General features: G+C 45.6%; 1 protein-coding gene across 1 annotated transcript in view; it reads left to right on the top strand.

Annotated features, from left to right (window-relative positions):
- LOC311146112 (tubulin polyglutamylase TTLL5-like) overlaps window positions 1–27244 on the top strand; it is a 91557-nt gene that overhangs the window by 51473 nt on the left and 12840 nt on the right. The window contains exons 29-31 of the mRNA XM_084182581.1: window positions 4932–5083; window positions 19767–19965; window positions 22897–23117. Coding sequence (XP_084038707.1) covers window positions 4932–5083; window positions 19767–19965; window positions 22897–23117 — 572 coding nt within the window. The remainder of the gene's footprint in view (window positions 1–4931; window positions 5084–19766; window positions 19966–22896; window positions 23118–27244) is intronic.

The following is a 27244-nucleotide window of genomic DNA, read 5'->3' as shown; positions in this document are numbered from 1 at the left end:
AGACGGGCCTGGACATGTACTGGCTTAAGCAGGGGGACACGTCTGGCACTGCAGGATTTGAGTCCCTGGCGGCGTAGTGTGTTACTGATGGTAGGCTTTGTTACTTTGGTCCCAGCTCTCTGCAGGTCATTCACTAGGTCCTCACTTGTGATGATTTTGACCCCACGGGGTGAGATCTTGCGTGGAGTCCCAGATCGAGGGAGATTATCAGTGGTCTTGTATGTCTTCCATTTCCTAATAATTGCTCCCACAGTTGATTTCTTCAAACCAAGCTGCTTACCTATTGCAGATTCAGTCTTCCCAGCCTGGTGCAGGTCTACAATTTTGTTTCTGGTGTCCTTTGACAGCTCTTTGGTCTTGGCCATAGTGGAGTTTGGAGTGTGACTGTTTGAGGTTGTGGACAGGTGTCTTTTATACTGATAACAAGTTCAAACAGGTGCCATTAATACAGGTAACGAGTGGAGGACAGAGGAGCCTCTTAAAGAAGAAGTTACAGGTCTGTGAGAGCCAGAAATCTTGCTTGCTTGTAGGTGACCAAATACTTATTTTCCACCATAATTTGCAAATAAATTCATAAAAAATCCTACAAGGTGATTTTCTGGAGAATTTTTTTTCTCAATTTGTCTGTCATAGTTGACGTGTACCTATGATGAAAATTACAGGCCTCTCTCATCTTTTTAAGTGGGAGAACTTGCACAATTGGTGGCTGACTGACTAAATACTTTTTTCCCCCACTGTATAGTGTATTCAGTCCCCTTGATTTTTTTCACATTTTGTTACATTACAACCTCATTCTAAAATGGATTAAAAAAAAATAATCCTCATCAATCTACACACAATACCCCATAATGACAAAGCAAAAACTGGTTTTTAGAAATTTTAGCAAATGTATAACAAGAAAATCCCCGGAAATATTACATTTACATAAGTTTGCAGACCCTTTACTCAGTACTTATTTGAAGCGCCTTTGGCGCTACAAGCTTGGCTCCCCTTTATTTGGGGAGTTTCCATTCTTCTCTGCAGATCCTCTCAAGCTCTGTCAGGTTGGATGGGGAGCGTCGCTGCACAGCTATTTTCAGGTCTCTCCAGAGATGTTCGATCGGGTTCAAGTCCGGGCTCTGGCTGGGCCACTCAAGGACATTCAGAGACTTGTCCCGAAGCCACTCCTGCGTTGTCTTTGCTGTGTGCTTCGGGTCGTTGTCCTGTTGGAAGGTGAACCTTCACCCAGTCTGAGGTCCTGAGCACTCTGGAGCAGGTTTTCATCAAGGATCTCTCTGTACTTTTCTCCATTCATCTTTCCCTCGATGAAAAACAGCCACACAGCATGACGCTGCCACCACCATGCTTCACCGTAGGGATGGTGCCAGGTTTCCTCCAGACGTGACGCTTGGCGTCTCATGGTCTGAGAGTCCTTTAGGATCCTTTTGGCAAACTTCAAGCGGGCTGTCATGTGCCTTTTACTGAGGAGTGGCTTCGGTCTGGCCACTCTACCATAAAGGCCTGATTGGTGGAGTGCTGCAGAGATGGTTGGCCTTTTGGAAGGTTCTCCTATCTCCACAGAGGAACTCTGGAGCTCTGTCAGAGCGACCATCGGGTTCTTGGTCATCTCCCTGACCAAGGCTCTTCTCCCCGGATTGCTCAGTTTGGCCGGGCAGCCAGCTCTAGGAAGAGTCCGGGCTCTGGCTGGGCCACTCAAGGACATTCAGAGACTTGTCCCGAAGCGGCAGGTAGCTTAGTGGGTAAGAGCATTGTGCCAGTAACCGAAAGGTCACTGGTTCTAATCCCCGAGCCGACTACGTGAAAAATCTGTCGATGTGCCCTTAAGCAAGGCACTTAACCCTAATTGCTCGTGTAAGTCGCTCTGGATAAGAGCGTCTGCTAAATAACTAAAATGTAAAAATGTTGATGGTTCCAAACTTCTTTGTCATTATGAGGTATTGTGTGTAGATTGATGAGGAACAATTTAGAATTAGGCTGTAACGTAACAAAATGTGGAAAAAGGGAAGGTGTCTGAATACTTTCCAATATACTTTTTCTATGTTGCTAAGAATGTGAGAGTAGGGTAACTCCCCTAGCGGGTCTCAAACCCAGGCCAGCAGCACCAATCACCCTAACAACTTTCCCAATAAGGGGTGTCTCTGGGGCAATGCTTATTTGGCCAGTATTTAGAATTTATTAGGATCCCCAATTAGCTAAGGCCGAGACAGCGGCTACTCTTCCTGGGTTCCAAACAGGAAACAACACAACAAATAAAATAAATAATATACATTAATATACATAGCACTACATTTACATTACAATTTAGCCATTCAGCAAACGCTCCCATCCAGAGCGACCCATAGGGTGCATTCATCTTAAGATAGCCAGGCGAGACAATCACACATCACAGTCGTATCCCAACCACGTATCACATACATAATACATTGCAAAATACAATACAAAATGCATAGAAATCTATGTCTCTTCACAGTCCCTGTAAGGTGTTCTTTTATCTGATTTTTTTTAAATCTGTGTTTATTGCTAGCTTGAGTTACATGGGGTTGAAAAGAGTTCCATTTAGTAATAGCTCTATTTAATACTCTGTGTTTCCCAGCCTCTGTTCTGGACCTGGGGACTGTGAAGAGACCTCTGGTTGCATGTCTTGTGTGAAACAGACAGTTCGGTATCTTCAACACCCCGCACAAAGACCAATAGTGATGCAGTCAATATCTCCTCAATTTTGAGCCAGGAGAGATTTACGTGAATTTCATTGACATTCGCCCTCCATGTAAATCTAAGTGCAATACGTGCTGCTCTGTTTTGGACCAACTGCAATTTGCCTATGTTTTTTTTTGCCGTACCTGATCACACAACTGGACAGTAGTGCAGGTGCAACAAAACTAGGGCCTGTAGGACATGTCTGGTTGACTGAGATATCAAGAAAGCAGAGCAACGCCTTATCATGGACAGTTAGTTACCCATTCTAAAGCTGACTGGAGCTGTATGTTAAGGGTGTCAGTTATTTATTTTACGGTTCCAGCCAACGTTTATACTGTTGAGTCATCAGCGTACATGCACACACAGGTTTTTATTTAAGGTCAGTTTAAGGTCATTATTAAACACAGAAAACAATAATGGTCCAAGCCGGCTGCCCTGCAGTACACCACACTCAACCAAATTTAAATAAAACCCTCTGTGTTCTATTGGCATAGCCGCAGGAAGTAGCGGTGCTGAGGGTGCTGCTGAACCCCCCTACAATTATTTTGTTATTGTTTTCTCACAAAGGTAGTGTACTGGGCCTTTACTAGTCCTTTATTAGCTGACCGATGTAGTCTTCTGTAGCGCGGACAAAAACAGGAAGATCGGCATACTGTCAACGAAGAGGTTGTGAGTTCAAATCCCAAGTGAGGACATGTTGAATAACAATTACTGTATAAATGAACATGCACAATGTAATCATGTATGTCAAATATGTAAGTTAAAAGCACTGTGTGAGTATTCCCTAACCTTGCCAACAGACAAAGAGCTATGAATGGATCAGTGGTTCGGCTCAGCAAAAGTAACAATACCATTTTTGGGGGGGCACATAAATGTTCTTGCAATGTTCCCATGAAACGTGTCTAGAACAATAATATATTTTGTTCTGAGAACATGACAACCATGTTCTGTGTATGTTTGGTGGGACGTTGATGGAATATTCTCCTAACCCTCAGAAAACCGAACACATTAATGTTCTTGCAACGTTCCCATGAAACATGTCTAGAACATTAATGTCTTAAGTTCTGAGATCATGGTAACCACGTTCTGGGTAAGTTCTATTTGATATTTTAAACTGATTGTTTGGATCCTGGATGCTGATTGGGACGAGCAGCATTCCAAGCCGTGCTGTATTGGCCTCTGCTATCGCGTCGGGCCGAACAACGCCATTTACCTGTGACTGTATTCATGATACAGCACTGCCTCTTGTGCCTTATTGCTTAATTAAGGGAATTGTCTCTTGGAAACATTCCTTGCACATCACGGGAACATTCCTATGAACACATTAGTTAATGACCTAATGAGACTCTTAAGGGAACGTTCTCTAAAATTGTGGGAACGTTTTGTTGTTAGCTGGGCTGTCATTTCTAAAAAGAACTGTGGACAAAATTACTTTTTCCCGCTTTGCAGAATCACATAATCATGCATGAGAATATATATATTTTTAATATCAACTGTCACCTTTAACTCAGGAAACAGATTCTACATTTTTCATTTATGTGATTTTCTCCTGTCTTTTCCCCCCCAGTCCACTGCTTTTAATAAGCCCCTCTGTTTGGTTCTGCCACAGAAAATCTGTATAAATATTAATTTCCACCAAACTCCCAGGGCAGTACAGACAGTACAGTACAGTATGTAGAGAGAGTGCAGCAGCCACATGTAGTCAGATGATGCTGTAGCATGTACTGTAGTAATGGGGAGGGATACTGTAGCACCTCACTGCTAATTGTGCTGTTATGGTTGTAAACTGATTTGTTTACAACCGTAACGGGGGTGGGGAGTTACGGGGAGGGGGGACCACCTGGCTGAGCAGAGCAGAGTGGAGACTGGAGACTAGCTCCGAGATGCACTGTGTACATTTCACACAGCTGGGGAGGGAGAAATGAGACTGCTGCTGCTACTGCACCACACAGGGCAGCCGCCAGTGGTGCAGCCAGAAATAGAGGGCCCTGGTGTCTGCAGTACCATAGTGGGAAGATAAGTAACTCAAGCAGATTATACTTGTTTAATATCACTATTTGCTTGCTTACTCAATAAGACCATGTATTGACAGTTCAGGTTTAACGATTTTTCTCTGCAGAGATGATTGGCAGACATTTCTCACCACAAATTCTCACAATGTAGCAGTTAGCGTGCCAATGATGAACACAGTTGAGTTTCTGATGCATTGTCACTGTGTTCTCTTGTCCCTGCAGTTGACCAACCTGAACCTGACTAACAGGGTGCTGAGCAGAGGGGCCATCACCCTGACCCCAGCAGTGCGGCATGGTCATGGGACTGGAGCTGTGACCCAGCGGCCTGTCAGGGCTGTCCACTCTGACACAGGCCCTATCCACAGCACTACTGGGTCAGTCAAACACATACACCCTAACAGACACCTTCCTAAAGAATCGCACCATGCTCACGTGCAACATGTAATGCATTTATACTGACCCACGTGCAGGAAATTCCCTTGACCATCACTTATGTCCATTGGTTGAGTCCACTACTCTGTTCATGTACTGATAACGACTGTTTATGATAAGGAAGCAAGGGTCTGTTTGGAATGAGATGATTAATTATATACAGTACCATTGATTGGTTGTACAATGAGAAATTATGCAGGATTAAATAGTCTTGAATCAAGAAAGGCGGGGTGACTGTCTGCAATACCCCTTGATTTCCCTTTGATCGTCACCAGCCACTTGTCCATTTGTCATGAGCTACACCTCAGTTCCCTTATAAGACCTCTCGTATTGCTTTGGTGCGAAATATTACCATTGTGCTTCACCAGTGGTATTTGCCCTCCCCAAAGGCTGTGGAGAGGGAATGGTGCGTTGCAATCTTAACGAGGTTCACTGCCAAAGTAAACAGCAATTCCTCTCCTCAGAGAGACTGGAGTCTGAGATGCTGGGCAGTTGTATACAGTCATTCAGAGCAGCAGGATGAGTGTGGCGCTGAGGCAGTGGAGACCTCATAAAGAATAATCAGCTCTGTTTTTACAGACCTGCTCCTGTGGTCTAGTCTGTGCTGCATCCACTGGACTACTTGACTACAAAGTCACTATTTTATGTCGCTCTGATGGTCAAAGGTAACGTGTATTACCAACTTTTAGGGCATTACAAATGATGTGCTCTCTTTTTCTCTACCGGCTTAAGCCCTTATAGTGATGAATGGTTGCAACCCCTCCAGTACTTGAAACATCTCTGATCAGTGGCTTGAACAGTAATTTTGATTAAATGCATCACTGCCATGAATAGATTGCACTGTATTTCTCTAAAGGTCTGCCACCTGTTTTTACAGAGGCGGCTTGAATCCCATTCGTCATTTTGGAGAGGACTCTCTAAGTGTGTATCTTGAATATGCATTTCAAAGTTCTATCCATAATGCGGATGCCTTTCTCTTGGTCTCCCTGATAAAGCTTGCCGGTGAGAGGTTCACAAGAGCTGTGCTCAACCTCATGAGAGGCTTTTAGTGTGACTATTCTGAGAGCCTCATTCACATAGGGGCAAATTAACATTTTGAGGATTTTCTGTATAATCAACATTGGACAATTTTATAGGTGCTTTAGTTTGTGTTAGCCTATTTGGTCATAGTCAATAAAACCTCATGCCAGGGTTAATGGTCTCTGAAGAATCTTTAAATTAAAGACTGATAGTCTTTGGAAAAAAGTATTTTCAACTTCCAGCACTTCTGGGCTTAATGGGATATTTTCAATGTAGGTCTGTGCTTGAAAATAAGCAGTTTGTTAGCCATTTTATTTGTGCTTTGTAAGGCTAGCTGTGGAGTTTGCTGATAGCTGCCTGGGGTGTGTGAAGCATGCTTGCAGCCTAATACATTACATTGGATAAGTGGGCGCAGAGTCAACAATAATTTGCTACTGTTATTTTACTGCTGCTCTTTAATTATTTGTTATTTAATTTTTGTAGTTCTCTTTTTTACTTAACACTTATTTTTCTTAACTGCATTGTTGGTTAAGGGCTTGTAAGTAAGCATTTCACTGTAAGGTGTACAACTGTTGTATTCGGCGCATGTGACAAATACAATTTGATTTGAAGTCAGCCACATAGCCAGTCTGCTCCAACCCTCTCCTCTGCAACCATGCTCTCTCCCTCACATTGGACCAATGCAGACTGCAGAGAAGGAGAAGAGAAGAGGGAGAGGGGAGAGAGAAAAGTGAGCACATGGACACTGTGAATACGTGTGCCAGACTGTGTCACGTGAGTTAAGGGGGGTTCAACCTCTGCTGGATGCTGCTTCTGGAAGAGGTGGCCGAGCAAGGGTTAAGCATACATGGTTGCTCTCTCTATTTTTACAGTGATATGTGAGTGACAATGTCTCAGACAGTTTGGCCCTGATCTCCCGTTCTCTGTTTTTCCAGTCCAGCCCTTCCTTATGTATGGAACTGTGTGGGAATTCCTGGAATGTCTGGCCTTTTCCCTTTTTTAAAATGTTTTTATTTCCACAAATGGAGGAAGATAGCTTTAATAGAATGTATCATCTCAAAGAGTAGTTGTATGGAGGGAGACAGAAGTTCACTTTTACATTTCACATTTTAAATGTAGCCTAATTGTAATGACCTTGATGGATTATCCTCCTTTCTATTGTAAGTCCAAAACAGAAGATGGTGCTGTACTGTATGGCCGCCATTTTGCGAGCTCCAACACAACTTTGCTATTTTGTAATCTTTTGCCATTTTTATTTTGACGTTATTTTTGCTAAATGTATCCGCTATAATTTCTTATAACCGACAGGAACTTTTGAACATCAGATCTGCAGTTACTTACCTCAATTCCGGCTTCAACTTCGACTCATCTGTCCTGTGCTCTTTCTGTAACGCCGACCCAATTTTCAGGGTATCCAAGAGGAAACGAGGAAACGTCGGCGTAACAGAGGCAAGAGAGGGAGAGTCCAGGTGAGGGGAAAAAAGTATTTGAGCCCCTGCTGATTTTGTACGTTTGCCCACTGACAAAGAAATGATCAGTCTATTATTTTAATGGTAGGTTTATTTGAACAGTGAGAGACAGAATAACAAACCAAAAATCCATAAAAACGCATGTCAAAAATGTTATAAATTGATTTGCATTTTAATGAGGGAAATAAGTATTTCACCCCTCTGCAAAACATGACTTAGTACTTGGTGGCAAAACCCTTGTTGGCAATCAGAGGTCAGACTTTTCTTGTAGTTGGCCACCAGGTTTGCACACATCTCAGGAGGGATTTTGTCCCACTCCTCTTTGCAGATCTTCTCCAATTCATTAAGGTTTTGAGGCTGACGTTTGGCAACTCAAACCTTCAGCTCCCTCCACAGATTTTCTATGGGATTAAGGTCTGGAGATTGGCTAGGCCTCTCCAGGACCTTAATGTGCTTCTTCTTGAGCCACTCCTTTGTTGCCTTGGCTGTGTGTTTTGGGTCATTGTCATGCTGGACCCATTTTCAATGCCCTGGCTGAGGGAAGGAGGTTCTCACCCAAGATTTGACGGTACATGGCCCAGTCCATCGTCCCTTTGATGCGGTGAAGTTGTCCTGTCCCCTTAGCAGAAAAACACCCCCAAAGCATAATGTTTCCACCTCCATGTTTGACGTGGGGATGGTGTTCTTGGGATCATAGGCATCATTCCTCCTCCTCCAAACACGGCGAGTTGAGTTGATGCCAAAGAGCTCCATTTTGGTCTCATCTGACCACAACACTTTCACCCAGTTCTCCTCTGAATCATTCAGATGTTCATTGGCAAACTTCCGACGACCCTGTGTATGTTCTGTCTTGAACAGGGGGACCTTGCGGGTGCTGCAGGATTTCAGTCCTTCACGGCGTAGTGTGTTACCAATTGTTTTCTTGGTGACTATGGTCCCAGCTGCCTTGAGATCATTGACAAGATCCTCCCGTGCAGTTCTGGGCTGATTCCTCACCGTTCTCATGATCATTGCAACTCCACGAGGTGAGATCTTGCATGGAGCCCCAGGCCTAGGGAGATTGACAGTTCTTTTGTGTTTCTTCCATTTGCGAATAATCGCACCAACTGTTGGCACTTTCTCACCAAGCTGCGTGGCGATGGTCTTGTAGCCCATTCCAGCCTTGTGTAGGTCTACAATCTTGTCCCTGACATCCTTGGAGAGCTCTTTGGTCTTGGCCATGGTGGAGAGTTTGGAATCTGATTGATTGATTGATTGCTTCTGTGGACAGGTGTCTTTTATACAGGTAACAAGCTGAGATTAGGAGCACTCCCTTTAAGAGTGTGCTCCTAATCTCAGCTCGTTACCTGTATAAAAGACACCTGGGAGCCAGAAATCTTTCTGATTGAGAGGGGGTCAAATACTTATTTCCCTCATTAAAATGCAAATAAATTTATAACATTTTTGACATGCTTTTTTCTGGATTTATTTGTTGTTATTCTGTCTCTCACTGTTCAAATAAACCTACCATTAAAATTATAGGCTGATCATTTCTTTGTCAGTGGGCAAACAAACAAAATCAGCAGGGGATCAAATACTTTTTTCCCTCACTGTATTGGCCAATGTCACTTTATAATAAGATGGATGACCTCCGATCGCGGATTTGCTACCAATGGCACTCTCGTAACTGCAATATTCTCTGCTTTTCTGAAACATGGCTTTTGGACAAGATACCACCCATGGCTATCCAACTCGATGGATTCTCCATTCACAGAGTGGACAGGACAGTAGAGTCAGGGAAATTGAGAGGGGGAGGGTTTTGCCTCTTCATCAAAAACAAATGGTGTGCAGACTCGAGCGCAGTAGAAGTCTCGACCCATTGTTCACCCGTCTTGGAATACCTGATGGTCAAATGCCGACCCTTCTACCTCCTGAGGGAGTTTTCAGCTGTTATCGTAACTGTTGTATACATTCCACCTCAGGATAAGAAAAATAACAAGTTGGCACTTAACAAACTGTATGAGGCTATAAACAAGCAAGAAAACCTGCACCTGGAGGCTGCTTTTCTTGTTGCCGGCGATTTTTATTCCACGTCATTAAGACACGTGATGCCAAACTTCCATCAACATGTCTCCTTCGCCACTAGGGGTGATAAAGTCCTAGACCACTGTTACTCTACCCACAAGCAAGCATATAAGGCCCTCCCTCATCCCCCATTCGGCAAATCAGATCATGACTCCGTACTCCTGCTTCTGTGTACAAGCGGAAGCTCAAACAGGAAGTACCTGTGACTTGCTCCGGTTGAGAAATGGTAATCAGAATCAGAGATTATGCTACAGGACTGCTTTGCTAGCGCTAATTGAATTATGTTCCGAGACTCCGCCGATAACATCGACGAGCTAACCACCTCTGTCATTGGCTTCATTAGGAAATACATCTGTGACGTTGTCCCCACAGTGAAGGTTTGCTGCTTCCCCAATCAAAATCCCTGGGGTTTGCGCTAAACTAAAGGATAGGGCTACACAGGGCTATCGCAGACAACCCTGAGGCTACGGCTGAGGACAGGAACATGTACAAGAAGTCCCACTACGACCTCTGCAGAGTCATCAAACGAGCAAAAGGACAATTTAGGAATAAGGTGGAATCATATTACCAGGCTCGGCCGCCCCCGCCGCATGTGGCAGGATCTATAGTCCATTACGGATTACTAAGGAAGACCCAGTCGTGATCTGCCTAACGATGCCTCTCTACCAGATGAACTCGATGCATTCAACAATAACAACACCGTGCCGTGCATGAGGGCCCCTCACTGAACCAGAGGACTGGGTGATCTTGCTCTCCGAGGCCGAAATGAATAAGGTCTTTAATCAGGTCAACACACGCTAGGCCGCAGGGCCGGACGATATTCCAGGGCGCGTTCTCAGAGCATGAACAGAACAGCTGGCAGGCATATTCACAATAATTTTCAACCTCTCCTTGTTCCAGTTTGTAATCCCTACATGTCTTAAGCTGACCACCATCATTCCTGTTCCCAAGAACTCTAAGGCTTCATGCCACAATGACTACTGTCCTGTAGCACTCACATCTGTAATCATGAAGTGCTTTGAAAGGTTGGTTATGGCACACATCAACTCCGTCATCCCAGACACCCTAGACCCACTCCAATTTGCATACCACCCCAACAGATCCATAGACAACGCAGTCTCAATTGCATTCCACACTGCCCTCACCCAGCTAGATGAGAGGAATGCCTATGTGAGAATGCTGTTCATTGACTATAGCTCAGTGTTCACGCCCCCATCCACATTGACGGGGCTGCAGTGGAGCGGGTCGAGAGCTTAGTTCCTCAGTGTCCAAATCACTAAAGCCTTAAAATGGTCCACACACACGTGGACAGTTGCGCCTATTCCCCCTCAGGAGGTTGAAAATGTTTGGCATGGGCCCTCAAATCTTCAAAAAGTTATACAGCTGCATCTTTGAGAGCATCTTGACTGGCCACATCACTGCTTGGTATGGCAACAGCACCGCCCTTGATCGCATGGCGCTACAGAGGGTGGTGCGGACAGCCCAGTACATCACTGGAGCCGAGCTTCCTGCCTTCCAGGACATCTATATCAAGCGGTGTAAAAGGATGGCCCGGAAAATCGTTAAAGACTCCAGCCACCCAAGCCATAGACTGTTCTCTCTGCTTCCACACAGCAAGCGGTACCGGTGCATCAAGTCTGAACAGGCTCCTGAACAGCTTCTATTCCCAAGACTGCTAATAGCTGATAGCTTACCAGATAGCTACACGGACTATCAAATCTAATCAAATCAAATGTTATTTGCCACATGGGCTGAATACAACAATTGTAGACATTACCGTGAAATTCTTACTTACAGCCCTTAACCAACAATGCATTTATTTTTTTATAAAAAAGTAAAATAAAACAACAACAACAAAAAAGTGTTGAGAAAAAAAGAGCAGAAGTAAAATAAAATAACAGTAGGGAGGCTATATACAGGGGGGTACCGGTGCAGAGTCAATGTGCGGGGGCACCGGCTAGTTGAGGTAATATGTACATGTGGGTAGAGTTAAAGTGACTATGCATAAATAATTAACAGAGTAGCAGTAGCGTAAAAAGATGGTGTGGCGGGGGGCAGTGCAAATAGTCCGGGTAGCCATGATTAGCTGTTCAGGAGTCTTATGGCTTGGGGGTAGAAGCTGTTGAGAAGCCTTTTGGACCTAGACTTGGCGCTCCGGTACCGCTTGCCGTGCGGTAGCAGAGAGAACAGTCTATGACTAGGGTGGCTGGAGTCTTTAACAATTTTGAGGGCCTTCCTCTGACACCGCCTGGTATAGAGGTCCTGGATGGCAGGAAACTTGGCCCGAGTGATGTACTGGGCCGTACGCACTACCCTCTGTAGTGCCTTGCGGTCGGAGGCCGAGCAGTTGCCATACCAAGCGGTGATGCAACCAGTCAAGATGCTCTCAATGGTGCAGCTGTATAACATTTTGAGGATCTGAGGACCCATGCCAAATATTTTCAGTCTCCTGAGGGGGCTTTGTTGTGCCCTCTTCACGACTGTCTCTGTGTGTTTGGACCATGATAGTTCGTTGGTGATGTGGACACCAAGGAACTTGAAGCTCTCAACCTGCTCCACTACAGCCCCGTCGATGAGAATGGGGGCGTGCTCAGTCCTCTTTTTTTTCCTGTAGTCCACAATCATCTCCTTTTGTCTTGGTCATGTTGAGGGAGAGGTTGTTATCCTGGCACCACACGGCCAGGTCTCTGACCTCCTCCCTATAAGCTGTCTCCTCGTTGTCGGTGATCAGGCCTACCACTGTTGTGTCGTCGGCAAACTTAATGATGGTGTTGGAGTCGTGCCTGGCCATGCAGTCATGGATGAACAGGGAGTACAGGAGGGGACTGAGCACGCACCCCTGAGGGGCCCCCGTGTTGAGGATCAGCGTGGCAGATATGTTGTTACCTACCCTTACCACCTGGGGGCGGCCCGTCAGGAAGTCCAGGATCCAGCAGAGGGAGGTGTTTAGTCCAAGGATCCTTAGCTTAGTGATGAGCTTTGAGGGCACTATGGTGTTGAACGCTGAGCTGTAGTCAATGAATAGCATTCTCACGTAGGTGTTCCTCTTGTCCAGGTGGGAAAGGGCAGTGTGGAGTGCAATAGAGATTGCATCATCTGTGGATCTGTTGGGGCGGTATGCAAATTGGAGTGGGTCTAGGGTTTCTGGGATAATGGTGTTGATGTGAGCCATGACCAGCCTTTCAAAGCACTTCCTGGCTACAGACGTCAGTGCTATGGGTCGGTAGTCATTTAGGCAGGTTATCTTAGTGTCCTTGGGCACAGGGACTATGGTGGTCTGCTTGAAACATGTTGGTATTACAGACTCAGTCAGGAACATGTTGCAAATGTCAGTGAAGACACTTGCCAGTTGGTCAGCACATGCTCGGAGTACTTATCCTGGTAATCCGTCTGGCCCCGTGGCCTTGTGAATGTTGACCTGCTTAAAAGTCTTACTCACATCGGCTACGGAGAGCGTGATCACATAGTCATCCGGAACAGCTGGTGCTCTCATGCATGCTTCACTGTTGCTTGCCTCGAAGCGAGCATATAAGTGGTTTAGCTCGTCTGGTAGGCTTGTGTCACTGGGCAGCTCGCAGCTGTGCTTCCCTTTGTAGTCTGTAATAGTTTTCAAACCCTGCCACATCCAACAAGCGTCAGAGCCGGTGTAGTACGATTCAATCTTAGTCCTGTATTGACTCTTTGCCTGTTTGATGGTTCGTCAGAGGGCATAGCGGGATTTCTTATAAGTGTCTGGGTTAGACTCCCGCTCCTTGAAAGCGGCAGCTCTACCCTTTAGCTCAGTGCGGATGTTGCCTGTAACCCTTTAGCTCAGTGCGGATGTTGCCTGTAATCCTAATCTCCCGAGTGGCGCAGTGGTAGAGATCCTGGTTCGAATCCAGGCTCTGTCGTAGCCGGCCGCGACTGGGAGACCCATGAGGCGGCGCACAATTGGCCCAGTGTCGTCCAGGGTAGGGGAGGGAATGGCCGGCAGGGATGTAGCTCAGTTGGTAGAGCATGGTGTTTGCAACGCCAGGGTTGTGGATTTGATTCCCACGGGGGGCCAGTAATAAAAAAATTATGTATGCACTCACTAACTTTAAGTCGCTCTGGATAAGAGCGTCTGCTAAATGACTAAAATGTAAAAATTTAAATGTAAATGTATGTACGTACGGTCACTGTGGGGACGACGTCATCGATGCACTTATTGATGAAGCCAGTGACTGATGTGGTGTACTCCTCAATGCTATCTGAAGAATCCCGGATCATGTTCCAGTCTGTGCTAGCAAAACAGTTCTGTAGCTTAGCATCTGACCACGTTTCTATTAACCGAGTCACTGGTGCTTCCTGCTTTAGTTTTTGCTTATAAGCAGGAATCAGGAGGATAGAGTTATGGTCATATTTGCCAAATGGAGGGCGAGGGCGAGCTTTGTATGTGTCTCTGTGTGTGGAGTAAAGGTGGTCTAGAGTTGTTTTTCCTCTGGTTGCACATTTAACATGCTGGTAGAAATTAGGTAGAACGGATTTAAGTTTCCCTGCATTAAAGTCCCCGGCCACTAGGAGCGCTGCCTCTGGATGAGCATTTTCCTGTTTACTTATGACCTTATACAGCTCATTGAGTGCAATCTTAATGCCAGCATTGGTTTGTGGTGGTAAATATACAGCTATGAAAAATATAGATGAAAACTCTCTTGGTAAATAGTGTGGTCTACAGCTTATCATAAAATACTCTACCTCAGGCGAGCAAAACCTCGAGACTTCCTTAGTATTTGATTTTGTGCACCATATATACACAGACCGCCACCCCTTGTCTTACCGGAGTCAGCCGTTCTATCCTGCCGATGTAGCGTATATCCCGTCAGCTGTATGTTGTCCATGTCGTAGTTCAGCCACGACTCTGTGAAACATAAGATATTACAGTTTTTAATGTCCTGTTGGTAGGATAACCGTAATCTTAGGTCATCTAATTTATTTTCAAATGATTTAACATTGGCTAATAGGATTGATGGAAGAGGCAGTTTACTCGCTCGCCGTCGGATCCTTACAAGGCACCCCGACCTACGTCCACGATATCTCCGTCTGTTTCTCCTGCAAATGATGGGGATTTGGGCCTTGTCGGGTGTCTGTAGGATATCCTTCGCGTCCGACTCATTGAAGAAAAAAATCTTCGTCCAATACGAGGTGAGTAATCGCTGTCCTGATATCCAGAAACAAGGTGGCAGAAACATTATGTACAGAATAAATTACAAATAACGCGAAAAAACACACATAATAGTACAATTGGTTAGAGGGCTGTAAAGCGGCAGCCATCTTCTCCGCCTCCATCTTGACTCACTATCTGAGTTGACCGTTGTATTTTATAAAATAAATTGTACTGTCTCTATGCACACTCACTTGTACTTGTGAGCACCCCCGTATCCACATCGACGGGACCGCAGTGGAGAAGGTGGAAAGCTTCAAGTTCCTCGGCGTACACATCACTGACAAACTGAAATGGTCCACCCACACAGACAGTGTGGTGAAGAAGGCTCAACAGCGCCTCTTCAACCTCAGGAGGCTGAAGAAATTTGGCTTGGCATCTAAAACCCTCACAAACTTTTACAGATGCACATTTGAGAGTATCCTGTTGGGCTGTATCACCGCCTGGTACGGCAACTGCACCGCCCGCAACTGCAGGGCTATCCAGAGGGTGGTGCGGTCTGCCCAACGCATCCCTGGGGGCAAACTACCCGCCATCCAGGACACCTACAGCACCCGATGTCACAGGAAGGCCAAAAAGATAATCAAGGACCACCCGAGCCACTGCCTGTTCACCCCGCTATCATCCAGAAGGCGAGGTCAGTACAGGTGCATCAAAGCTGGGACAGAGAGACAGAAGCTGTTTTTCAATCTCAAGGCCATCAGACTGTTAAATAGCCTTCACTAGCACATTAGAGGCTGCTGCCTATATACATAGATTAGAAATCACTGGCCACTTTAATAAATGGAACACTAGTCACTTTAATAATGTTTACATATCTTGCATTACTCATCTCATATGTATATACTATATTATATACTATTCTACTGTATCTTAGTCTATGCCGCTCTGACATTGCTAGTCCATATATTTATTTATATATTCTTAATTCCATTGCTTTACTTAGACTTGTGTGTATTGGGTATATGTTGTGAAATTGCTAGATATTACTGCACTGTCGGTGCTAGAAACACAAGCATTTCACTACACCCGCAATAACATCTGCTAAACACGTGTATGTGACCAATAAAATTTGATTTGATTTGTGCATGTGACATTAAAACTTTAAACTTCTAAGTACTTTAATCTTATCTACTTTCTCCTTTTTGATTCCAGTTCATGTGAGGACTGTTATTCTACTTTTTAACTGGAAATCCTCTGAGGTAAACTCATAAAAGACTGTTCTTGAGTGCACTAAAGTACGTTGCCACTAATATTTCATAACAGAGATTTTGATGAGATCCTTCACCTCGTCACAGGACAACTCAGGTAAAAAGGATCCTTTTGTCAGAAGGTTCTCCTGTTAAGAACGTGCCATCCATCACTTTCTCTCTCTTACTTTCCGCACCAACACAAACCCCAATTTTTCCACCCCATTACCCGCAACTGTACATTTGGCGCAGGGATCTTAGAAAGCGGTGTAACATCGTTGATGAGATATTAGGGTAAATTATCTTGATTTCTACATTGAGTGCTATTTCTTTCATGTAGGATTTCCTGAGCCCCCTACAACTGGGGCCGGTGGTCATTGCCAAACATACTGAAACCGTTAAGCATGCTGGCTCTTTAAGCAGCAACCACAGGGGTGAAGCATGATGGGTTTCAAAGAATAGCTGGGCCCTTTGATGTGCCGACATGCTGCCAGGATCTGCCAGGTATGCTGCCTCAGCACTCTGAAACAGAGAGAGAGAGAGATGCTGCTTCCCCACTCCTCTCCACTCCATTCTGCTGTCAACCTGGGGCAGGGGGCTGCTGGCTACACTCACTCTCATAAACACCATTATGCTATTACAATATAGCCACCACACCACTCACAACTCTGTCAGGAGTAACGCTTGACTTCCCGATACTTTGACGGTTTTTGAATTGTCCCAAACCGCATCAGTGATGTGAAATTATGTTTGATTTCTCATAGGCATTAAATTGACCTTCTGAAAATCTGGAACATCAGGGTGAATGACCAATAGGTGCATAGTGTCTCGTTAGCTCGCTTTTGCTAGTTTAGGGCAAGCATATAAAAGAAGGCCAGATTGTTTACAGCCTCTGATGTCTTTTGGTAATCTTACCCGATCCTGGATCGGACACTTGGCTCAAGTAAGAATTAATTTCCAGTAAGTTATTGGGTATTGAAATTGAAATTGTGATTGAGCACCATGATTGTGTATTTAGGTTTGTAATACGTCATGGTTGGTTCATTCTACTCCCCTCAGTGAGGAGAACACTAATGTGTCTCTCTCTCTACCTTGGCACCCAACCTCTCTCTCCACTGTTAACTCCATCTCTGTCTTCATATCCAAATAACCACAGGGCCACCATTTCTGGTTCTGCAGTACTCAAGAACCTCTCAGACCCTGGTCACCGTAACGCACATACTGTTATTTGTTCAATATTTTGTCAGACTGTTGTTTTACTTGGTCAGACGTTGTCGCGGCATTTAATTCCAGTGCATTTTGTGAGTGTCCATTTGCAGAGCCTATTCGGCTCACCAGAAAACTCAAGGAAACGTAAAAATGAATGGGGTAAAAAAAATGCACGGCAAAAATGGTTTGATGTCTTCCTCCTTTTAATAAAAAGCGTTTTATTCACCTTAATTGGACCCAGATGTAGTGCCGGGAGCAAGGTATCCCTTGAGGTAGGGGAGAGGGAAATTCCACCCTGGGATAACGGGGCCATGTTAATGAGTTGACATAGACACCCTAGTAACAGCCCTTCCCCCCCTCAGCAGGCAGCATGGACTAAAACCCTCTCCCTCCATCTCAGTCACACACATCAGAGATGGATTTATGCACTGCCCTCATACTGGCACTTTGAACCCATCCACCAGCTCTCTGCTTCTCAACATTGTAGGTACCAGTACTACGTGTTTCATAGCTATCATATCAGTGCCCCGTTAGGTGGAGGACAAGGGAGAGAAAATAAATAAGTGCTGGAAATACCCCTGGGCCTGATGATGTGCACGTTGACCAGCTAGGCCAGGACTTGGAAGTATGGTGGGCTGAAGCAGCATGATGTCATTTCATAACGGCCTCTTTCCCACATTCGGTGCTGAGTTAGATTGATGCTGCACATGTGCTCAGCTCGCACTGCTGTGTTATTGTAAGTCATATCAGCATATTACAGTACGGTGAGCACAGCAGGGATCATACTGACACCCACATGCTGCAGGCAGACCAGGAAGGCAGAGCAGGCCCCAGGCTGCTAAAACTTCACACATGTATTGTACTGTACCAGTGATGGGAAACTCAGATGTGGCAGTTTTTTTCTCTTTCCTATTTGTTATTTATTGTGCTGGAATTGAATGGCCAGGAACTGAGGCTCCTGATGTGGGACTCAGAGGATGTGTGATTTGGCCTCCCATGTAGCTCAAGTGGAGAGATATTGCTAAAGACTAACTGAAGCATACTGTACTTGGAATAGTTTTGGGGAAAAATACTAAAAAATGGAGACAACCATCCATCAGGGTTTTGTCTTGTGGTCATTTGGACTCTGTGGTCTTAAAGGGTTCACAGACAGACCTTTCTTAGCAGAAGAGGGTGAAAAAAGTTTGAATGGCTCTGAGTCACACCAGTTGTTTTTGCAATATACATGCCATTACGTGAAATTAGCGGGCGGATAGCTCGTTCACATTACTTTCAGATCCCTACGCCGGACGGGAATATTTTTTTTGGGTGAGCGACACTGGATTATTTTCCTGCAGCGCGCATTGTTATTCAAGGTTAATTGAATTCTAATTTTAGACCTCCTCTCAGTTCTGTTCTAAAAATGTCTTGGCGTATTGTGATATTTCAAGTCTGATAATATTTTCTTTAACTCTTACTGTATACAATTGTTATTACAATGTTATCTATTGTTCTTATATAAAAACAATAAGCCTGTCGTGAGCTAACACTTGCACTTGACTTTATTCCCCCCTTACTAGCTCTGACTTTGCTGATAGCTACTTTATTGAGGAAAATGTACTTACTATGACTGTGATATGTGGTTGTCCCACCTAGCTATTTTAAGATGAATGCATTAACTGTAAGTCGCACTGGATAAGAGCGTCTGCTAAATGACTTAAATGTAAATGTATGGGAGGAATTTCCAGGAGCTCCTCACTTTCTTGTGTGAAATGGGACCCTCAGGGGATCTATTTCTTTATCTCACTCTATCTCTTTCTTTCTTTTCATTTTTTTCTCTCATAGCCCTGCTCTTTTAGAACATCATTTTTTGGCTGAAGGGGTGCTTTTCCTTTTCACAGACTCTGCAGTGAACTTGTGCAGGAGGGGCGAACCCTGACGCCCCCATTGCGTTAGATGGGGCCAAAAAGGCTGAAAGGCTTAGTCCTAGTGAAAGATAATCCAGTTACAAATGTGTGGAGCCGTTCAAAGGTTGTCTTTTCAGGTTGTGGCTTTGTGATGCGGATGGAACGTGATGCGCTGAGAGCACTGAGGCGGGAGAGGTTTCAATGTTTTCAATGAGCCCCATGTTTGCCACGGGTCGGCTCTCTGCTTTGCCTCTTTGATTGGTCAGTTTTGACAGGAAGGCATCTGGGTGCAGCGGCTGGGGTGCCGCATGCTGTCTTGTCCCCTTTACTTCTTGTTCACAGTCTTACTACTCAACATGTGGAGGGAAATAGGCCAGTTAATGAGCTAATACTACATTTCAGTCTTGGTTGCATGGTCAAGTGACTGACGATGAGAAGGTGGTAGTAGGCCTGAATACTCACATGACTCACCACTGCTGTTATTTCTGTTCCACTGCTGTCTGAGCCTAACCTTTTGCATCAGTAAAAGCTAGATGCTCACTTCTTAATTTATCAAGCATACAGTACACATTGGAACTATTTTGATCTCATTTCCTCTGCTCCCATAGCCCCAGGGTGTTGAGAGATGAGGAGGGTCTTTGGGATGGGGAGACCCAGAGCGCCTACAACCTGGTGACAGGCGTCAGCCCCCAGCAGCGCTACCAGCCCATCCCAGGCAGCTACCAGCTCCAGTTCGCCATCCAGCAGCTGCAGCAGCAGAAGTTCCAGTCCCGCCAACTGTTGGACCAGAGCCGCACCCGCCACCAGGTCAGTGAGCTGCAGACCACAACACCACGGACCGAACGGTAGGGTAACTGTGGTTGTGGAGTTTAGAGAAAAAGATCACCGCTATGTAGTTCTGGTTGCCTTGGAACTATTCAGCCCAACAAAATGAGAACCATGCCTTCCTGTAAACCACAGGCTGAACATGGAGTACCTCATGTTCAGGTAGACCCAGACTAGAAATTCTGCTAGACTGTATATACAGTGTGGTGAGAGTGCATTAGAAACACTCCTTCTCTCACTGGGCTGAAAGTTGCACACAATCCAATCCTTGGAACCAGTGTTCAGCTTTGTGTCAAAACCATTTTACAGACTTTTTGTGATTTTCTCTCATTGGGGTTCAGAGAAACACTAGAAGTTGCAATTTCTCCCTTTCCATCCCTTGATGTTTCCCTCTTACTCAAATAAAGCATAGATGTAAACACTTAGTAAGGTATCTGAGTGCTATTGAATTATAAATCAAGAAAACCCTCAACTCTTTTTGTCTGGGCAATATCAACTGCTTGTTTTTGTTAAGCAATGGGGATACTCTCCAAAAATTCTGTAAAAAGCTCCCCCATCACCCGTAGAGGAAAGCCTTGATGTTAGTGCTTGCAAAGCTATTCTGGGAATTTCTCCTCCAACCGCCGAACAAAATGGTGTCCACTGGGAACATCCTCACAGGGAGCTTGTTTCTTGAAAGCAAACATGAATTCTCACACCAAGCAAACTCTTTGTTCTACTGAGTCTACTGGTGGATGTGCTTATATTGGAAGATGAGTAATCAAGGCTGGCTGCCCACAAGGGCTCTGGCGGGGCAACGCCACTGATTCTACACTGAATAAGAAGCCTAATCCCATCATTCACAGTTCATATCAGATTCAACATTCATTTTGTATGCTGAAACTGATTTCTGAGGTATAACTTTTCTAAACCGTTATAGTTACAAAACCTTTTAGTCATGCTTGACTAGTCGTGACATATGTAATTTCTGCCATTGCTGAAGGAGATTAAACTGATTGCCTTGGGTTACTTGACACTATATAATTTTGAAACTGAAAAAAAAAAACATCGGTTCTTGGTCTTTCTGTACGTTTGTTTTGAAAGGGGATCTGGACAGGAAATCTGTGTTTATTATTCTTGCAGCATTTGTTGTAGAGTCGTTCTATGAATGGCGGCGTGGAGGCTGGGGAGAGACGACAGCTTTCGGGGTGGGATGATTGGAGGCGCTATTTATTTAAAAAATTTTGTTGAGTAATGCAGTTGCTCTCACGTCATCCTTTCTACATCTAGGTTTAGCCTAATTAATGCAGTTGAGGTGATATTTTTCTTGGCCCGGACTGGCTGGGTTACGCAAGACTCTCTTTGAAAGTGATCCCCCCCAGCTCCTGTCCACTCCCCTCCCATCGCCAGCTCTCTGATTGAGCACAGTTCACTAGTTCACCAAGTCACAACCACTTTCAGCCAGCCACTCACAGCATCCATTCATCCACAATTACCAGGTAGGGTTGAGCAGGGACCATCTCTCCCCCTGATTGCGAAATTGCAGGAAATGGTTTGCAGCATTAGTTGGTGTGTGTAATCATAAGCCATAAAGGGGACAGCGTTAAGAGAGCGAGAGAGCCAACCTGTTGTTCTCCCCTTAACAAACAGCCCTTTTACTGAGCTCATGGGAGGGCTGACTGTGCGCCTTGAGTCACCACCCAATCAGGGAACCGTCCTTTAAATATCCTCTCCCTCTGCTCTGCCCCTCAGTGTCTCTCGCCAGCTTGACCTGAATGGGAGTCTATACTAACAGACGCCCTGCAATCCTGTAGCGTTTCCATGTGTTCCATAGCCTTAAGGCTCATTCACTTGGGCTCAGAGTAGAATTGCCTAGTAAACCCTCCTTCCCAGACTGTGTCCTTCCATTGGTCAGAGAGTCAGTCAATGCCTTAACCCTGCTCTTTAATGACACGTGAAAAACCATTGCGGGTTTTGGTCTTATTGAAATAAGCGCTCTCCACATTCCTGCACTCACCTCCCCTGCCTTGTGGCCTTATGGCAGAATTTATTGAAGTATTTGGCTTAACTGAATACAAAACTGTGTGTGTGTCCAGGGGAGCTTAGGTGTGTGTGTGTGTGTGTGTGTGTGTGTGTGTGTGTGTGTGTGTGAGAAAGAGAGAGTGCTGTTCCGGTGCTCTACTCTATGTTCCAGTTACTGGGTGCAGACTCCGCGGCTCCTCCACAGGCTTGGCCTGAGGCCACCTGGCAGCCAAATAAAGGTGCCCTCCCTGGCCCTGCTCAACTGCTGCACAACCACAGACCCTCCAACCTGGAAATTCAGCTTCTCATTTATCAACACAGAAATTACATCAAAATATTCTCTGTCACGCTGCCAGTCTTTTGAAATCATGCGCTGGGAAGCTGGAAAACCATTAGCTTGTTAGATAGATATATAAAGTGGCAGAGAAATAGCATAGACATGAGATCTGGAAGGAATGTCTGTGAAGCATTCCCCAGCAACACAGGCAACCGGTGAACGGTAGCTCTTAAATATTATGTCAGGACGAAAATGTTGTTTACCAGGTCTCTAGAAGTCATTAAAGAGATGTGTTGTCTAAACAAGTATGAAATGTGAAGAATTTGTTGCACTGCTTCCAACCTCAAAATATGTAGAGCATGTTTTGATAAAGGATAACACTTTTTTTCAAAGCTAATTGATTGGGGATGTTTGACATTAAATGACCTGGGAAGGCAGAAATCAAAGTCTGATCCTTGTTATGGTTGTACTGAGCACATTTACAATTTGATAGCCTTTCCCATCCCTGATTTAGGTAGTGGATTAGGTACATAATGCCCTAATGTATAAATCCTCTTAAATGTAATGTCATTGATGCCTAATAACTTACTTGATTGTGAATCTGAAGCTAAATGTGTGTGGTTTTTGCTCCTTAGGCCATGTTGGCTGCTAAGGCCATGATGCCACCCTATCCTGTGACGGCCCCTCTGCCCCAGGCTCCCACTGGCCCATCCTCCTCCAGTCCCGCAGTGACCCACCCAGGCCGCCAGAACCACAGCCACGCTTGCGCAGGCCCAGGACACATCCTCAACCCCAAACCACCCAGCAGTGCCAGGGAGGGCCTGGTCAGGAAGACAGCCACCCAGCGCCTCAACAAGTAAGACCTGGAGCTAGTGCTGCCTCCACCATACCACCCCACAGCACTGGGATGCTGCTGTTCAATGCTCTCTTACTAGAAAGCTCTGTAATGTGTGAACGTTGACTGGACCATGACATGAATGCATACAGTGGGGAAAAAAAGTATTTAGTCAGCCACCAATTGTGCAAGTTCTCCCACTTAAAAAGATTAGAGAGGCCTGTAATTTTCATCATAGGTACACGTCAACTATGACAGACAAATTGAGCATTTTTTTTCCAGAAGATCACATTGTAGGATTTTTAATGAATTTATTTGCAAATTATGGTGGAAAATAAGTATTTGGTCACCTACAAACAAGCAAGATTTCTGGCTCTCACAGACCTGTAACTTCTTCTTTAAGAGGCTCCTCTGTCCTCCACTCATTACCTGTATTAATGGCACCTGTTTGAACTTGTTATCAGTATAAAAGACACCTGTCCACAACCTCAAACAGTCACACTCCAAACTCCACTATGGCCAAGACCAAAGAGCTGTCAAAGGACACCAGAAACAAAATTGTAGACCTGCACCAGGCTGGAAAGACTGAATCTGCAATAGGTAAGCAGCTTGGTTTGAAGAAATCAACTGTGGGAGCAATTATTAGGAAATGGAAGACATACAAGACCACTGATAATCTCCCTCGATCTGGGGCTCCACGCAAGATCTCACCCCGTGGGGTCAAAATAATCACAAGAACGGTGAGCAAAAATCCCAGAACCACACGGGGGGACCTAGTGAATGACCTGCAGAGAGCTGGGACCAAAGTAACAAGCCTACCATCAGTAACACACTACGCCGCCAGGGACTCAAATCCTGCAGTGCCAGACGTGTCCCCCTGCTTAAGCCAGTACATGTCCAGGCCCGTCTGAAGTTTGCTAGAGTGCATTTGGATGATCCAGAAGAGGATTGGGAGAATGTCATATGGTCAGATGAAACCAAAATAGAACTTTTTGGTAAAAACTCAACTCGTCGTGTTTGGAGGACAAAGAATGCTGAGTTGCATCCAAAGAACACCATACCTACTGTGAAGCATGGGGGTGGAAACATCATGCTTTGGGGCTGTTTTTCTGCAAAGGGACCAGGACGACTGATCCGTGTAAAGGAAATAATGAATGGGGCCATGTATCGTGAGATTTTGAGTGAAAACCTCCTTCCATCAGCAAGGGCATTGAAGATGAAACGTGGCTGGGTCTTTCAGCATGACAATGATCCCAAACACACCGCCCGGGCAACGAAGGAGTAGCTTCGTAAGAAGCATTTCAAGGTCCTGGAGTGGCCTAGCCAGTCTCCAGATCTCAACCCCATAGAAAATCTTTGGAGGGAGTTGAAAGTCTGTGTTGCCCAGCGACAGCCCCAAAACATCACTGCTCTAGAGGAGATCTGCATGGAGGAATGGGCCAAAATACCAGCAACAGTGTGTGAAAACCTTGTGAAGACTTACAGAAAACGTTTGACCTGTGTCATTGCCAACAAAGGGTATATAAAAAAGTATTGAGAAACTTTTGTTATTGACCAAATACTTATTTTCCACCATAATTTGCAAATAAATTCATAAAAAATTTTTTTTTCTCATTTTGTCTGTCATAGTTGACGTGTACCTATGATGAAAATTACAGGCCTCTCTCATCTTTTTAAGTGGGAGAACTTGCACAATTGGTGGCTGACTAAATACTTTTTTCCCCCACTGTATGTGTGATGGCTAGCTAGTGGCTCTAGATTACTATGGCTGTTCTGGAGGGGTGAACCAGGGTGCAGCAGCAGCAGAGAGTTTAAAAGGAACAGGTGAAGGAGGGTACTGAGAGTTAGACTAGCCTACATGAAGCGTGGAGCGAACGTCCCAGTCCCTTGGCTTCAGGCTGTATCTGCCAGGCCAGTAAACAACCTCATCACAGGCCTGATTTCTGCCTGCTCAGTAAACACAATGCGGTTCAACTGCATGGCCCTATTCATGAGTGCTGTTTAAACCCTGTTTTGTTTGGAGATTAAAAGAAGAAGAGTGGAGGAAAAATTGAGAAAGAAAGAAAAGTTGGGGAGAGAGAAAACGGAGCGAAGCCTGAAACTGCCATCTGTTTCCCACGCTGCAGTATGACTTTATTACCCAATATCTGGCCAAATTACACAACAATGGCAAACCTCAGTGATAGGGTTGCTTGTTTGTTTAAAGCACATGGCTTCGGTGGAGGGCTCCTCTCCCCCAGCGTGAGGCGCAGTGGTCCCAGCTCTGTCATTCTGAAGAGCCCTCCTCTCCTCTGGTCATGCTGTGTGCTACTCTAGTATTACATCAGAGATTTATATGGACCTGGCCATTTGAGTTTGTTGTCTTTTTTGCTAAGTAGGAATATTTATAGAACTGAATGGTAAAGCAATTGCTCTACGCGTCTGCTCCTACTGTATCTCTGTCTGTGTGTGCGCATGTCACTTGTCTTTCTGTCTGTATCAGAGGATCCGTGTTGGTGCCTTTCATCAGGGGAACAAGGATTTGGCTAATGACACAAAGCCTTAGTGGCTGCCTCAGCAGGTAGCAGCAGCAGCTTTGATGTGGCGGCTGAGGCCAGCCAGGGAGTAGGAGAGGCCAGAGGGATGTGGTTGTGTTATGTTGCTGATGTGTGAGGAGCGCTCTCCTGGGCAAGCGGCACGCTCAGAGGGGAGGGAGGGCAGTGAAGAGTTAAGGGCAGAGGGAGGGTAGGTTAGGGCAGGGCAGGGTAGGTTAGGGCAGGGCAGGGTTGGTTAGTGCAGGGCAGGGTAGGTTAGGGCAGGGCAGGGTTGGTTAGGGCAGGGTAGGGCAGGGCAGGGTAGGTTAGGGCAGGGCAGGGTTGGTTAGGGCAGGGTAGGGCAGGGCAGGGTTGGTTAGGGCAGGGCAGGGTAGGGCAGGGCAGGGTTGGTTAGGGCAGGGCAGGGTTGGTTAGGGCAGGGCAGGGTAGGGTTGGTTAGGGCAGGGCAGGGTAGGTTAGGGCAGGGCAGGGCAGGGCAGGGTAGGTTAGGGCAGGGCAGGGTTGGTTAGGGCAGGGCAGGGTAGGTTAGGGCAGGGCAGGGTTGGTTAGGGCAGGGTAGGTTAGGGTAGGGCAGGGTAGGTTAGGGCAGGGCAGGGCAGGGTAGGGCAGGGCAGGGTAGGTTAGGGCAGGGCAGGGTTGGTTAGGGCAGGGTAGGTTAGGGCAGGGCAGGGTTGGTTAGGGCAGGGCAGGGTAGGTTAGGGCAGGGCAGGGTTGGTTAGGGCAGGGTAGGGCAGGGCAGGGTTGGTTAGGGCAGGGCAGGGTAGGGCAGGGCAGGGCAGGGTAGGTTAGGGCAGGGCAGGGCAGGGTAGGGTAGGGCAGGGCAGGGTAGGTTAGGGCAAGGCAGGGCAGGGTAGGGCAGGGCAGGGTAGGTTAGGGCAGGGTAGGGTTGGTTAGGGCAGGGTAGGTCCTCTCTGTGTGTCTTCCTGGCAGTTACTGTGTTTACCCTCTGCATGCAGAATTCCAGAACCTCCTCACACTCTCCACTGTCCTGCATTTTTGTGGTCGGCCTGTGTGACAGGAGAGAGTGTGGGAAAAACGGAAGCTTCAAGACCAAAAATGCACTGATGGGAAAAAAGGAAGAAAATAAAGAAGAGAGGGAAATAAAGAATGACAGATAGAAAACAAACCTCTGTCTGAAAGAGATGAGATGATTGTTCACAGAAAATGGATAATAAGTTGTTTCCCTTTATATTAAACTAATTTCAAGGGTAACTCAATACCTTGGTTAAGTAGCCTTAGCTCATCCACCCCAACATGGAATCGCTGTACTGTAGGTATTAGAAATGTTCAAGGTTATTTCGTCTTCAAAACACCCTCCCAACTGCTGAACTCAAACACATTACATTTGATAAATGTTGCCTCTGCTGCCTGTTTTCCTACAAGACAATACATAATTAATGTACACAGAGAGTTAGTCTTTGTTATTGAATCAAGGATCTGAATGACATGCAGTTTTGGGTTTGTTGGAGAATGGAAAGTGAGCAATAAGGATCAAGATTACCAGTTGTGTTTGGGAGTCAAATAAAGAGGGGACTGGATTTATATGTTGGAGCAGCCAAACTGTTCTCTCTCTCTCTCTCTCTCTCTCTCTCTCTCTCTCTCTCTCTCTCTCTC

The sequence above is a fragment of the Coregonus lavaretus genome (assembly GCF_964263955.1).
Source record: "Coregonus lavaretus genome assembly, chromosome: 18".
NCBI lineage: Eukaryota > Metazoa > Chordata > Actinopteri > Salmoniformes > Salmonidae > Coregonus > Coregonus lavaretus.
The sequence above is the reverse complement of the archived record's forward strand: the minus strand, read 5'-3'. Positions and strand labels throughout refer to the sequence as shown.